Here is a 16,270-nt window from a genome sequence, read left to right as displayed (position 1 = left end):
CTATGGGAATTACACCCATAAATGTATTCCCAACAATAGTTTGGTCTAAAAACTATAACTCTCAATCACTTTGTTCATGACCTTTGGTTGAGTATCATCTTGATCATGGTCTTTATTTTTGTGTACGAGGATCATCTCCTCTTAAAATGGATCTATTTTGTGGCTCGAATAGAAAAGTACAAAACTAAAGTTACATTAAGTGTCACATTATTTAAAATTTTAAATAACGTGGCACTTTTATACACTGTTAAACTCAAGAAATAACAATACTATAGACAACAAATTTTACAACTTTTAATAATTTATTGTGGTGTTAAACTATATTTAGTGTAACATCACTTTTACATGAGCAGTAATAAAGCTAAATTTTTTTGCTTGGGGGTAGGGCCAAATTATAAATGATCAAGATAAACTAAAAGTAGTTATATACACAATTACAACTGCATATACAAACATGTGTATGAAGAAAAAAAATCTTAGTTTCTAATATGTAAGTCATTACTTGATTATAAATATTATATATTTTATAACTATTAAAAATAATTTATTATCTTTCTAAACTCCTAGGATATACAAAAGTTGTTTAGTTTGCTTTGAACACATAATATAGATCCAAAAAAGAAATGATTATCTATTTTTGATAAATCACAACATAAAATGTATGATTATTGTGCACATAAAGATAATAACAATATGATAAAAGGAATAATTAATACTAAAAAAAGGGAACACTACAAAAAAAATTGGGGTTATAGCAGCATTTTTAAACTGTGGCTACAGCCCCAAAAACTGCTGATATAGGTCTAAATGGCTATTTCGGCGCTTTTTTTCCCAGAGCTTTCTAGCACTGCCCAATGAGGGTGACAATGGGTCTGGCTAACCTACATTGGTGGTTTTAAAACCGCCGATATAGGTTCCAGTGATTTTGAAACCCTATCCCGACACTGTTTAAAAACTGTCGGAATAACCTATACTGGCAATTTTGTAACCCTATACCTACGCTTTTTAAAAATTAAAAACCACCGTAGTAGGTTGAACCTATTCCAGTGGTTTTAAACTGCCACTATAGGCATTTATATATGTTTCTAATATATCCTTTACCGGCAGTTTTTCAACCCTATGCAAGCGTTTTTTTGAAACTTAAAATCGTTGTAATAGGAGTGGTCTATACCTGCAGTTTCAAAACTGCCACTATAGGAATTTTTTATAATTTTCCAACATATACCAGCGGTTTCAAAACCGGCGCTATAGGTTTTTTTTATTTTTTTATTTTTTTTATGCACAATACAAGACATTCCAAATGTCTAGAATATCATGTCAAAATTGCAAACTATTTAATACAGACAGTACAACAAGATAAATTAAATAGACCTCAAGTCGGGAAAAAAAAATATACCACAAGCGGCATATTTTTTTCTAGGGGGTTAAACTTTTTTTTTTTTTTTTAATAGAAGGCCACTAATTCAATTGACCATTTTTTTTTTAAAAGGGAGTCATTGGATTATTTTAGATATTTTAAGGAGGAACCAAGTCAAAATTTTGAGATGCCAAATTGTAAAAACTTTAAAAATACAAATGTTTTTTAAATTTTGGGTGGCCCTGAATCATCAACAATCGTCATTGGAAATGGGATTATTATTGATGTTACTTTTTTTTTTTTAATATTGTATTTAATTTAATAATAAAAATTGTAAATGAAATTAGCTTTCTCACATATTATACACTAATCATAACTTGTCAACTCAACAATTTTATTGTGTCTTAAACACATTGAAGAAATTGTTTGGTCTACCTGTGTTTCAGTGTTGGCAAACCATATCAAATGTGTCAAATGCATGTCAAATTGTGAGTTGTGTTATAAGTTGTTGTTTCGTATAGTGGTAATTGAAAATTAAGTTGAAGAAACAAAAAATGATCAAGAACTACTCAAGAAAACTGATTTTTCTGCATTCTCGATATCAAGCTCGATACCAGTCAATAATAATCTTGACTCTACCCTCGATACCAGTCAATTGATCAAGCTTAGAACAACAAAGTTATGTTTCCTCGATAGCAAGCTCAAGACCATGTCGATTGATCGAGCTACCTCGATAGTAGCCTTGCCTCTATGTCAATCAATCGAGATTGTGCAAATGATAAAAAAATAACAATGCAAAAAGCCCAATAACTTGTCTATTTCAAATACAATTTGAGCTTTACTTATTGGGATATAAAAGAAAAATTATAAGTCATCCCTAGAGAGATTTTTTAAAAGAGAGAAAAAACTTTATGTGTTACTAGGGTTGTGTAACCAAGTTTATCTCAAATTGACCATACCGAAGAATTCAAGTAAATCTAAAGGTATGTTGGTAAGAAGCTGAAGCATATAACATAAAAAAAAAAGAAATAAAAAAAAAAAGAAAAAAGAAGCTGAAGCATAATTATGATGAAAATTTCAAGATCTTAGAGTTGGTAAGAGGTTCTTAAAGTAAAAGCTTTTTACTTTAAGTTGTCTACGGTCGTGGAGTAGGAAAAAGTTTTTCTTAATGATATGTAAAACTTATCATAGTGGATTGACTTTTTGAGAAGGTTTTCTCCCAGTAGTTTTTACTTTGAAAACGTTATTTCATTGGTTTTTTGTGGATTGCTCTTAATCATCACGATCAGGATCTTGTTCATGCCTAAGCAAAGCTAAGCAAAATTTAACCGTTATTTAATGTAGGGAGGAACTTGCTCCTATTTTTGCTCTTATTAAATCAACATGATCAGGATCTAAAACTTACGAAGTTGCTCTCTTTAATAACTACCACAGTTGATCATGTTTTGGTTTTTCTTTTCCTATAAGCTAATCAGCGGGCTGTCTATTCCTAATATAAAAGCATATTGTATTATTTGCCATCAATCTATCACATACAAAGATACCCCATTGTTCATCCATCTGTCTAGCTAGATTACTGTCACTGACGCACACTGTAATAAGAGCGAGATGATTTGTTTTATATTTTCAACACGAAGTACGCAGAAAATCTTCAATTGTAGTGTACTTTCCACCTCTGCCTCATCAATTTATCACAATCCCACCAAGACCGTCATTATATTATAGTATATATTACTCAGTCTCAGTCGTCAGCACTCGGTACAGACTCGAGGAAAAAGGGTATCAATCCATCTCTATCAGCTAAGCAAAGCTTCTCTTCTCGTTGTTCATGCCAGAAAACCCTCCACTCTCTACGTTTCTCACTCTCCCACCCGCCTTTCATGGGCGACCTAGGAAGTTGGGGTCCCTCTATAACTCTCTCTAATAAGTACACTTCTTATTACATGTAAAGCTGTACTCATCAGTACTTTGATTTATAAATAAAGAAAAAGAAATTGTACTTGTTCAATCTGGAACTGGCAAAATTTAAAAGTCTGCAACTACAGTAAATAAATTAATACATAGCAAAAAATCCTAAAAGGAAGAACAGGTTGTACCTGTCATTATTTCTTGCGAAAGATCCAACCGTGCGTCAGATTAATTTGCAGTGCTCATTAAGAAAAAGGTTGACTAAAATTGGATTTCATGAATCCTGTGGTACATGATTTTTAGATACTTGGTACTTCTTTGTATCAGACGGTCCATTTTCATCTTGGGGGACTGCTCTTCATTGTGTCTGCAACTAAATTTTATAAAAAACTAATAATAATAATTTAAAAAATTTTATATTTTGCTGGATGTCTCTGCAGCTACATACACAAGACAATGAAGCCACCCACACGTACTCCAACTAGTTCTCAGAAACTTTCTGCAGAGAATAATCATATATACTAAAGCATTACCCTACAAAAATTCTTGAAATTCTAGCGTACTCCATGAAAGTTACTGGAAGACTGTCATGATATCAAAAACCAAAACCCAGCTGGAAAACCAAAAAAACACAACAAACCAAAACACAGATCTAGAGAGATGTATATATAGTCATAATTATACACTCAAAACTACCCAACACACATACACAAATGCATTCACTAGCTGAGAAAAAGGCAAGGCTTAGTAAATTACTAGTTTGAAGTATCTACATATAATATATTCATCTTCATAGCCCTAGCTAGAACTCAAGAGAGCGGGCTTGCAATGAAATCTTCATCCAAGTACTTTCATGCACATGCATTACAGATATATCCAGATTCCAGCTCAGACATGCATGAGCTACAAAGTACTATTACTGCTTCTATTACCAAAGCACAAAAAGACCTTACTCTTACCAATTAACTATACTAACACAAAGGTAAAACATGCATAACTAATAATTAATTAAGCAACCGTAGATGGAGTACTGGTAGTAGTACTGCTTCTATTACCAAAATTCACACCCAGCTTCAACTCAAGCTCCACATTATTCCCATCTCTACCAGCAAAAGCAGTATTTGAACTGAACAACTGAGCCACAGAGGTCACCACTGAGCACTTCCTTCCATTCTTCCCAGCTGCTTTCTTCTTTTTAGCTCTCTTATTAGCGTCCGAAGACGAACATGAAGATGTTGAGGTTGATGATGAAGCCACTACTAGTGGCAGTACTGATGGGATTTCAAAGTTGGTCCTTGCTTTCGAACCCCTCAGCCTCCTCGCCGCCGCGTCGTACGCACGCGCCGCCTCCTCCGCCGTGTCGAAAGTTCCCAGCCAGTGCCTACATCTCCCAATTCTGTCACGTATCTCCGCTGACCATCTCCCCCATGGCCTCTTCCTCACCCCTCTATAGCTCTTCTGAGGACCCCCCGATAAGTTTTTCTTCTCGGCACCGAAACGCTCCGAAATGGAACCCAAACCCGAGTTTTCGGTCTTGTTATTGTTGTGGTTTTCGCTTTTCTTTGTGTTCTTACCTCCGAAAAGGACGTGTTGGCCTACAACAGCAGCGATTCCATCAAGAACAGGAGGAATTTCCATTTCCATTTCCGTTTCGGGTTTGGGTTCATGGTTGTTAATTTCACAACGAGAAAGGTCAGCCGAAATATCGGCCGAAATGGGAAGTGGGTTCAGGAATTTGAGGTGATTTGAGGCCGAAACTGAAGGAATTGAGAATTGGGTATCCCAGAAAGAACCATAAAAGCATGAAGTTTCGGTGAGAAACATGAACGTATCGGGCGAGAAAATCGGTTCGGACTTAGGGTAGAACGGAACGGTTTGGAATTGCAAGGCATGGTGGTTGTTGTTGTTGTACATGGTGTCACTGTTTTTCTCCGTTTTGAAGGGAAGAGGAAACAAAACAATTTGATGGAGAATGATGAATTTGCATGTAACAGTTTATATAATACTAATATAATAAAAATGTTAAAATTTATTAATAATAAAACTATTTTTCTAAAAAGATTTTATTAAAGATATTCCTGTCAATATCGATGAGACCGTAATCCCTTTGTTTTTTTACACGTTTGTCTTTCCTTGGCAAGAGGGTTACATACATACATATACCTTCCTTAATGCCTAAAATGCCCGTATTGGTTTTTGAAATTTACATTAGTCCTTGTGAAAGAATCAATGGGTTAAGAAAAAAGTGGAGGGCAATCAGGACACAAGATGATTTGATGGGTATTAAGGGCATACAAGATCTCGAGGATTTGATTGGCAAATATTAGCCGTTGGATTACGGTGAGGGCGTCACGGTGTCGTCAAGGAAAAGATTGTTTCAGTTTGACTACTTAGTAGCTTGTTAGTGATACTGAATACTGATACTGATTCTGATATATATAATAGCTAAGCTAAATGGGCTCTCTATTTAATACTACAATTATTTGGGTTGCTTGCGTTTAGCCAAGAGGGAGGTTTGGGTGTTTAATAGGTACATGGGAGTAACCCTGTGGAGTCATAAGAAGGACCCTTTACCTTCAATATTAAGAAGATGCTCTGGATCTGATCATGGTGATGTTAGGAGTGAGTCATTTGGTGATACATGCTTGTCAATCACTGAGAGTTTCTTTTTAGTTTTGGGGGGCAAAATCTTTGAGAAATTGTTGATGTAATCTTTTGGGTGATTTAAAGGCCCTTAAGGTGCAGAGGGCAAAATCTTTTTGTAAATGTGCTAGCTTAGGTTTAGCTACTTTAGATATAGCAAATGATGGGTACTCTATTCAATTCCAATGCAACTTGTTACCATCTCTATTTTATTGTAGGAAGTCTTCAAGGGAAACCTCAAATTGTTCTAAGATTCACATTTAAAAAAAAAAAAAAAAATTGTTCTAAGATTGGCTCAAGTGCTCAACAAAAGACTTCAACCAGAGGTACATGTGATGTGTATGAAATCAATCCGAGAGAAATCATAAAAATTATACTAGCTACTTGTTTTTCCTTTTCTCTTGTGCTTTAACTTTTAATTATATATAGTCTATCTAAATATCTTTATTAGTAACATTTTGTTCAATTAGCACAATATTAAATCATTATTTAAGAACAAGTGGAATTTGAGTTTTATATGGATGAGATTAACGGGTTGTATGGTATGGTATTATGTTTCCAATTAAAGGCCTAGAGAGCTTTTTAAGTAGGCTGTACTTTGATAAATTTTATAGAGTAAAGGATTCGAGTTGCGAGGTTTTTTTTTTTTTTTTTTTTTTTTTTTTTTTTTTTTTAGAATACTAAGTATTTTAACACACACACACAAGGGGAGAGGGGAGAAGGTTTTAAAGAAACTAACAGTGGTATATATCTAAAAGGGTCTGGTTGTGAGATTAGCAGTATGTTAAAATTATCTAAAAAATATGCACACACACACATATATATATATATATATATATACATATTTATAACCATAATTGCTTCTTAATCAACTTTTAGCATTGGTCCACGACATTTATTTAGCATTTATAGTGATGATATATTGGAATTAAAAAAAAAATTATGGTCCACAATATTTATTATTATTTTTCATTTGTTTATGATAATAATATTGTTTAGTGAGTTCTATGGATTATGTAAACTTAAGAATTTATTTTTTATTTAAATTTTATTTTTGAATATATTGTTATTTGTTCTCTTATTTGTATTGAAAGGAAGAGAATGACTATATAAATATATATATATATATATATATATATTTTTCCCTACATGTGAACAAATTATGGGACAACCCATAAACCAGTCAACTCAACCCACCTGCAACTTATTTAAGATGACTCATTTTTAACTTGAACTTGATTTAACTTGTAACCCAATTAACCCAAACACGCACCGACACGTTTGCTAGGTCTAGTAATTTTGTTAAAGAGTTTTAGCGATTTGTATGCTAAAGTTAGAATTACGAACCTCAGCATTAAGGGTCCATTTGGATTGAAGGGGGAGGGAAGGGAGTAGAGTAGAATTGGTTGAAAAAAAACTAATTTTGGGTTAATTCTACTCTATTCTACTTTCCTCCCTCTTAATTCAAACGAATCATAAGACTTTTTAATGAATTTTTTAAATTTTAAATTAGAATTAAAGACTCGATATAAATGTCTATACATATTTTTCAAAATGACACTCAATATGCATTGACTTTAAGAAAAGTAGTGAGATAATAATAATAATAATAAACATCTTCAGCTACACTATGCGTGTCTTTTTTTTTTCTTCTTCAAACTTAGATGTAGATTTTTAACTTTTAAGAAGCTCTTCACATTTATCTTTTGTCTTCTTCTCCAAAAAAAAAAATTTAAAAATAAAATAAATTAAAAAAAACCTTTTGTTTAAACAGTCTAAAATATTGGTAGTGTTTATTTATTTATTTATTTATTAAGTAGATAATTATAAGTAATTCTTTTAGTGTAAAATGTGTCGATTGTGAGGTTTCTGAAATTAATCTTATAAATATTTCTTATAGCTATAATTTTATTTGTATCATGTTTGAAATATAAATGTGACCTAAAAATGTCTTTATATAATTTACATAATTTTTATTAAAAAATAGGTCACAATAAAAATAGGTCACACATTGGAGTGTAAAGGTTCATTTACTAGAAATTTACATAGGTTCATTTACCAATTAATTCAACTGGTAAAGTCTTTGATAATTGTATAAGAGATCTGGAGTTCAATCCTTGCCTACATCAAAAACTGATTGGTGTCTTAGTCTGATGATAAAGAACTATTCTCATGAGTGAACACCATAAGTTGAAACTCTCTAAAAAAAAAAAAATCACAAAATTTAATATAACCATTGGCCATTTGGCCTACCACAGATTATAATTTTAACCTTTTAAATGACCCATTTTGTTGTAAAATTGTTAGCGAATTCTGCTATAATCCCAAGTGTTTTTTTTTTTTTTTTTTTTTTTTTTTTTTTTTTTTTTTTCAATTCATTAACGAAACTATACCCTGTACCCTTGAAATCCTCAATCCTTACTCTTTGATTTTTCAAGTTTACCCTCTCAAAACCCCAAACCACAAGTAACCAAATATTTTCATTAACAAAACCTAGCACCTATAAAATCATTTCATATTTATTATATAAAAAAAAGGAAAAGAAAAAACGATATTAGGTTAGGTTTGTGTTGAGGGGCATTTTTTGCAAAGGCTCACATGGAAATCCATCCAATAAAACAGCACAACAAAATAACGTTAATTTATTCACGCCCAAAAAATTGCCCAAAAGCCCAATTGCTCAAGATTGACCCAATCGTTGGACGTACAAAGTTGTTGTGAGTGTGAGCGTGAGCGGTTCGGTTGGTGCGAGTTTTTTTTTTTTTTTCAAATTTGTCACCGAATCAATAGGAATCGGTTTTCTCATAATCTTCTACTGATGCACACTGCTAAGGGTCAGTTTTTCAAATTATAGCGGTGTGATTTTTTGCAATCAGTTTCATTGGTTTGAACTTTGAAGTATATTAAAAAAAAAAAAAAAAAATCCTATAACAAAATGACCCAAATTGAGGCAGTCTTGAGCTTTACCAAATTACTCACAAGCTGAACTTGATTGAAGTAGACTTAGCTTAATAAAATCAACACTCAATCAAGTTCAACTCGTCTTCCTTATTGAATAGACACAATTGTTACAAAAATATACACTGAATGTGATATTCTTCTCCACTTAACTATATGATGAATCCAAGTTTATGGTACATACAGTTCTTTATCGTTACCTATTGTGCCTTATCTGAAGAAATTTAAATAGAGAACGAAGGATAATTTATAGATTAGTTTGAGGTATTTCGTCCTCCTTAAAAATTAATATCTGGATAATAATTTTTTTATATCTTTTATTCCAATAAACATTGAATTTATAAAAGCAGATAGTGTCGACGCCTCGTGGCTGCTCAACCACCCATTGCGGCGATGCTCACACGCCTCTTTATCTTGTTGCAAGAATGATGGTATGGAGGTGTGTCGTACCTCGGGTGTGTGACTGGAATCTGAGTCGATTTTAAGGAAATTACAAAGGGTAAGTGAAGTCGCCACCAATCATTGAGTTTTTCTAAGGTGTGATTGGTCACTTGACTCTATTTGATTTTTTTACCGATCCTAGGTTAAAAAAAAATAGCATTTTTCCTAATCTAATGTGGATGGATAAAAAAAATCTTGATTCTTGAATTTAGAAGTCTGGTTACATATGGGGAATGTGTTAGGCACCTCACAACGCCTGTCCGTAGACAATCCTTTGTTTTGGTAAAATCATAACTTAAGGACATTGGCAGTTGAAAATGAGCTATTGGCATTAGCTTTTGGGCCATTAAACGTATTGAGCTTTGAGGTTTGGTTTCGGAATGGGTGTGGTCTCAGTCGATGTTTTCCTAGTGCGTTTGGAGTCGATGCCAAATTTCCACAGTGAAAATCCAGTAGCATTTCGCCTTATTTTTGTGGCGAAAATCTAGCAACGCTTCACCTCAGATGCGTCATAGCACACAAAATGCTATTCTCACCAAACTTTTGACGTGAGAATATGGCAATAGGGATGCCCCAGTTTTACGGTGAAAATCCGGTAGAGTTTCGCATTTAGTGCACTATGGCACACCGGCAGGGCATCTGTGTATATGGTGCATATCGACATGCTCGTACTGTGACGAGCCGAAGCCCTTCAAAGCATCAAGCATGTTGATGCGTGTCGCATACATGGAGAAACCAATGTCACTCAGATGACATGGATTAAGACAATCACACCGCGATGATCATGCATACAAAATAGCATGAATATGCACTTACAACAATTTCCTTGAGCACATACCCATACTACAAGGTCAAGAGCACTCGTGATCAATGAGGGTCACTCGCATAACCACAAGAGTCCATCATACAAAGTGCATAATCACCCATACACATGCAGGCACATATATATATATATATATATATATGTATGTGTGTGTGTGTGTGTATACATATATCATGCACAATACTATCACATAAAGCAAGAAAGTAAAATAGGGATTGCCAACGTTCCAAGGGTATGACCCAACAAGGTATAGGAAATGCAAAACAGACATTGCCATACCTAGGGAACGCGGCCCAAACAAAGAGCAAAAAAATAAAGGGTACAAGGAGAAGGGAAACCCTAATACATGCTCTAGAGAAGAGGCTTGGAGAGAGAGAGAAAGAGAAAACCACTCTGGAGGGGCTAGGCCCCTTAATCTACTGAACATTGGCCTTTGTGGGCTTGCATCCTCTTGTTTGCATCCTTACCCTCTTTGCCTGCGCCTAAGAGGTCACACCCTTGCTCCAAACGTCCATGCACCATGCGTGTACATGCAAAGACAAAAGAAACACGGGAGCAAACAAGCAAAGAAAGAAACAAAGGAGACAGAGAGAGCATGCAAAGAACATACTAACAAAAAGAGCCAAGTGGGGGCAAACAAAGCATACTAAGCATATGAAAGGGCAAACAAGTATGTTATCAAGCAAAAGAGGGTGTTCTAGGAGGACAAATGTAGGTTTAGATTGAGTGTCCATAGATCCATTGGATTGGAGTATGGATGACACACAGACTCATGCATGAACATGTAGGCAAGCGTGCAAAGATGCGAAGAATCAAAGAAAGCCAAACGGGTGGCATAAAGCAAGCAAGGCAAGCATATCAACATCGCATGGGGTGAAGAAAGGTGTGTATTAAGCACACCAACACCACGGAGGTGTATCTCATGAGTGGTTATACCTTATTAGGCCACGAGGGGGATGGATGTAACCATACAAGAACAAACCAATGGGGGACACAAAGCATGGCAAAGCCAAGATCTAGAGAGGCTAACATTGACAAGAAGCATAGATGCAAGCAAGCAATTGTAGACGTATATATAGGGAAATGATCCAAACCCTTTGATATAGGCCTAGGTATATGGATGTAGGCATAGACCACAAGATCTAGATCTAAATCCTACCAAAGGGACCAAAACACAAGAAAGAGAGATATCAAGGGAGAGAAAGGCTTTAAAAGCACATGGCATAGCAACCAACATATAGATCTAAGCACACAAGCATGGCATGGAACACATAAGCACATAGATTTAGGAATAGGCATGTAGATCTAAACATATATATGTAGATCTAAGCATAAACATTGTAAAGAACACATAGACATGTAGATCTAAGCATAAACATTAAATTTAGACATATCCTAGCCCAAGAAGACTAGGACAACAACATCAAAGCGATAAATCATGGCAAAAGCAAGAAAACATGCTAGAGAAAACATAAAACATGCTAGGAAGCAAGAACATGCTAGGAAAAGTAATAAAGCATATTATTGAACAAGAAAAAGCTAAGAAAAGCTAAGAGAAGAAAAGGGTGTGGATTGTAGCTAAAAAGTTACATCCACACCCCTAAACCTCAAATCCAAGGTATGGAACCAAGGAGAGGAAGATTGGGTGCAAGAATACTACCTTGTGATTATGGAGAAAAGAGAAGAATCAAAGGTGTTTCGGAGAGAAATTAGAGAAAGGAGAGAGAGAATCTACCCTGGAAACTTCCAAATTTTTTTTTTTGGTAAAATGAGGGGTTTGGAAGCTTTTATAGTGGAAAACTAACCCTTCGGCTTTTGGCGCATCTTGTATGGTCGCCAGCCACCCCTGCTGACATCAGCAGTTCTGGCCATTTCTGGTCCCGCTTCAAACACATATTTGAAGGTCTTTCCAGAATTGAATTGAACTAATCTTGGTGTCCTTGGAAAATTTTGGATGTATAGTTTCCAGAACACTAAAGAAATTGAAAATCGATGGTCAGATCAAAAGTTATGGCCTCGGGAAGTGTGCTGGTGCGCTTCACATGGTTTTCTGGATATCTCAACCGTTTTAACTCCGATTTCAACCCATGAATAGTTTTTGGGAATTTGATAATCTTCGCAATGGCCCTAGTCCCAACTTGTTTTGAAGGGTTGGATCAAAATTAGAATTTCTGGTGCCCCTAGGAGTTAACCTCGGGTTAAACTTGGTTAAACTCATTTAAAGTTGACAAAAATTACCGAGTAGCTCAGGTTTGACGTAGAAACATGAAAAATGTTATTTTGGGATGATTTTGACTAACTTTGACCTTTGGTGGGTTGACTAGGGGCATTTTGGTCAATTTGACTTGAAATGGCACTTTGACTGCTCCGATGCCCGAACGGGTTGCACCACGTTAATCTAGATGTTTCTGTGGTCCCATGGAGAAAATATAATATTTTTAGGGTCTGGCACGCAAATCGAGGGCGAACAAAATGTAGTGTGTACAAATAGCAATGTTCCAAAACATAAAATCCAGACCACTAAACACAACGTGATCCTCTGGGACTCCAACTCCTAAAAATTAGAACCAAATAACAACAAGACTCCAACTCCTAAAAACTAGAGCAAAATAACAACTCCTTGAACTTTAAGATATATACCACTATTGACATAACATTCAAATTAATATAAAATTAAAACTAACTTGGCACAAATTAAGGAAAATACCATTCTACAGCTAGCAATCATTTGAGATCCCATCTGTCATGAAACAAACCTATGCACCTAACAGTTTATCAAACTAAGTGTACTCTTAGAGAGAGAGAGAGAGAGAGAGAGAGAGAGAGAGAGAGAGAGAGAGAGAGAGAGAGAGAGAGAGAGAATGTGTGTGTGTGTGTGTGTGTGTGTGTGAGTTAAAGCTGAGAGGTGAGAAATAATGAATTTATACTTTGGGTTAAAATTAGTAAACCTAGCACAAAACGACTACATTTTGATGCTTATTTTTAATAACCAAGTAAAAACTTTGACGTTTTCATGCTTCTGTTATTTATTTATTTAAAAAAACCTAGTAAAATGATGTTACTGATTCAATATTAACTTTTTGTTTCAGAAATCATCTCTGGTGGTTGCACCACATCGGCATCGGAATTGACTTCGCCATCCACTCGCTAGCCTTGGCTCAATCGGTCGGCCCCAACGGTAGTATGGTTACAACAGTGTTGGTCGGTTCTGGTAAAGTTCTACTCACCCCTAGTCGTGAATGGGTAAAGTTACTGCTAAACATCCAAGACAATTGCTATTGGGAGACTTTTGTTGTTCCTAAATAGTTCACTTCACCACTAAAATAAACTTTCTCTAAATTACTAAAGACCATAGCTAAATGACCTACCATGAGTCATTAGATACCGCCCAAGAAAGAGACCCAAGCCCTGGTAAGGGCTAAAATAATTATTTTTGGCTTTTTGACCCCATTCAATATTTCTTGGCCCACACCAAACCACTTGGGCACTAGGTCCAATGTTGCAAAACATAATTAACTTGAATTCGGGATAGTTATTAGAAATCTTAGTGAAAGGTTAACCAACAGGGGCAGTACAAGAATATTCACTTGTTATCCATCAACTACACCTTTTAGCTTGATCTTAGGCCCTGGCTTGCCCTCCATGTATGAACCTTGCGGAGGAACCTTAAGTTTTTGGGGCATGTACACCAAACCTTGAAGTCACCTAGGCAATACTTTATTACTTCTCTTATACCACTCTTTTTGTATATTATTATTTTTCTTATACTATAAATGTTTCTTATACTATTTCAACCACTTCAATCTTCTGAATTTATTACCATCCCGACATCTTTCCATAGGTGTTTTATACAACTTTTTGTACTTTACTTAGAGTATTAGCATCCACTATCTTCAAACTATTTTATTTTACCATTTCAAAAGTTAGGGTTGTATACGATGGGTGTGGCCGGTTATGGGGGGATTTTTTACACCACACCTATAGGGTGCTGTTTCCCTCATGCTTGATCGCACCTCACATGTGAAGGCGTAGGAACTGGTCAACATCAGGTTCGGTTCACCCTAGCAGTGCGATGCGATTAGTTCAATGCAAAAATTAAAAAAAACATAGAAATTAAATAAAAAAAACCATTCATAAAAAAAAAAGAAAAAAGAAAAGAAAAAGAAAACATGTTCTGAATGTTTATCTAATACCCACACACTTTTCAAACAAATTCTCTATATTTTTAGAAAACATAGTAAAGAAGCATAGTTGCCTAGGTATTAAGCATCATACAAATTCACATACCTTCAATTGAGCATCAAAACATACTCTAAAAATTTCTAGATCATAGAATTGACAGAGAAGAGAAGAGAGGGTAGAATTTGCAAAACGGTGGCATCGGCCACAGAAGACGGTGGTGATGAGTGGTGCCGAGTGGCGGAGAGAGAGAGAGAGAGAAATCGTTGAGTCTCTCTCTCTCTCTCTCTCTCTCTCTCTCTCTCTCTTTTAATTCTAATCCTAAAACGATGCCGTTTTGAACTTGATATCAAAATTTATAATGGGTCCAAAATGACGTCGTTTTGTATCAGATTTTAATAAATAAAAAAACTTAAATGAAACGACTTAGTTTTTATTACCTAACTTAAACCCTATTTTTTTTTTTTCTTCCTCTCCTCTCTCACTTTCACGCACGCCTTTTCCTTTCACGCTACACTAGTATTCTCTCTCTCTCTCTCTCTCTCTCATTTTCTTGTATTTTAAAACTGAAGTATGATTGTATATTATATATGTATATGTTAATTTATATATATATATATATATATATATTTATTTATATATTTTTATGGAGTTCGGTTTCTCTTCGGTTTGCAGATCTTGCCGTCGATCACCTTATTGTTCGATTTCGGTAACGGAAAAAGCTTGCCGACCACTGCGCCGGGAACCTTCAGTGGGGTTTTTAGCAGTTAGATTGGCGTGGCTCCGAGCGGTTTTGTAGGCGCCGGTAAATACTTGAACAGGCCTATCAAAAGTTACTTTATCTATTATATTATACCATTTTATAACACGCTTATTTTTCTATACAACACATTAAAATAACATATTTACACAATAAAATATATTTCTATCTCTCTTCCCCCCCCCCCCCCCCCGCTCTCTCTCTCTTTCTTTCAACCACTCATCTCCTTCATCACTATTGTGAAGACCCAAAACCCCCAACACAGAAACTCATCCTAAATCCCAAATAAACCCACTATAGAAACTCAACCCAACCATCAACAACACAACCACCCACCTATCCACCCAAAAGTTTCCAATCACCACCCACTGATCCACCATCAACAACACAACCACCACCCACCATTCATAACACAACCAATAACAACCACCTACCATCAACAACACAACCAACAACCACCACATCATAGTGCCACTGTCGAAAACACCAAGCAAACCCACCAAACACCAGAGCCACCATTGAAACTCAGCCCCATACCTACCTTGCCACCACTACCTATGGCCCACCATACCGATCCACCACGATCCTCAGCCCGAGACCCACCACAACCCATCAGAGCCACCATCGAAACTCAGCCCCAGACCCATAGCCAAAGTCGATTAGCAAACCCATCACCACCCATGACCAAATCCGATTTGCAAACTCATAACCATGCTGATCTTGCTGTCGCAACAACCACTAGATCCTTGACCACGCCAATCTTACCCAGAAAATCCGATTTGCAAACCCACAACCATGCCGTAAGAGAGAGAGTGATGAGAAAATGGGTAGAGGGACAATGGATAGAGTGTTGGGTTGAGCGGCATGGAGAGAGAAAGGGTCATCGGCAAAGGCATGAGAGAGAAAGAGAGAACAAATGGTGACTGGTGAGATGAGCTCTGAGAGAGAGAGAGAGAGAGAGAGAGAGAGAGGAGATGAGAGACAGAAGAGAGAGAAAACAAAAGGTCAAAAGAGAATAAAATATAATATTTAGGTTTACAATTGCGCTACAGTACCATCATACATTTAGGATGGTACTGTAGCACAATTTCAAATTTTTTTAGAATAGCAAGACCAGGTAATGGGCCTTTTTAGTGCTTTGATACTAAAATATACCAACATATACCATTTGAGAGATCGGGTACTGATGCTCTTAGCCATA

At 35.6% G+C, this 16,270-nt stretch overlaps 1 protein-coding gene across 1 annotated transcript; it reads right to left on the bottom strand.

Moving 5' to 3' along the window:
• Positions 1-4,273: 4,273 nt before the first annotated feature.
• On the bottom strand, positions 4,274-5,179 carry LOC115990385 (ethylene-responsive transcription factor ERF084). The gene has a single exon (XM_031114223.1). The coding sequence runs from the start codon at positions 5,177-5,179 to the stop codon at positions 4,274-4,276; it is 906 nt and encodes a 301-aa protein (XP_030970083.1).
• Positions 5,180-16,270: the final 11,091 nt, after the last annotated feature.

This window comes from Quercus lobata, chromosome 5, assembly GCF_001633185.2.
Source record: "Quercus lobata isolate SW786 chromosome 5, ValleyOak3.0 Primary Assembly, whole genome shotgun sequence".
In the NCBI taxonomy this organism is placed as follows: Eukaryota; Viridiplantae; Streptophyta; class Magnoliopsida; order Fagales; family Fagaceae; genus Quercus; species Quercus lobata.
The sequence above is the reverse complement of the archived record's forward strand: the minus strand, read 5'-3'. Positions and strand labels throughout refer to the sequence as shown.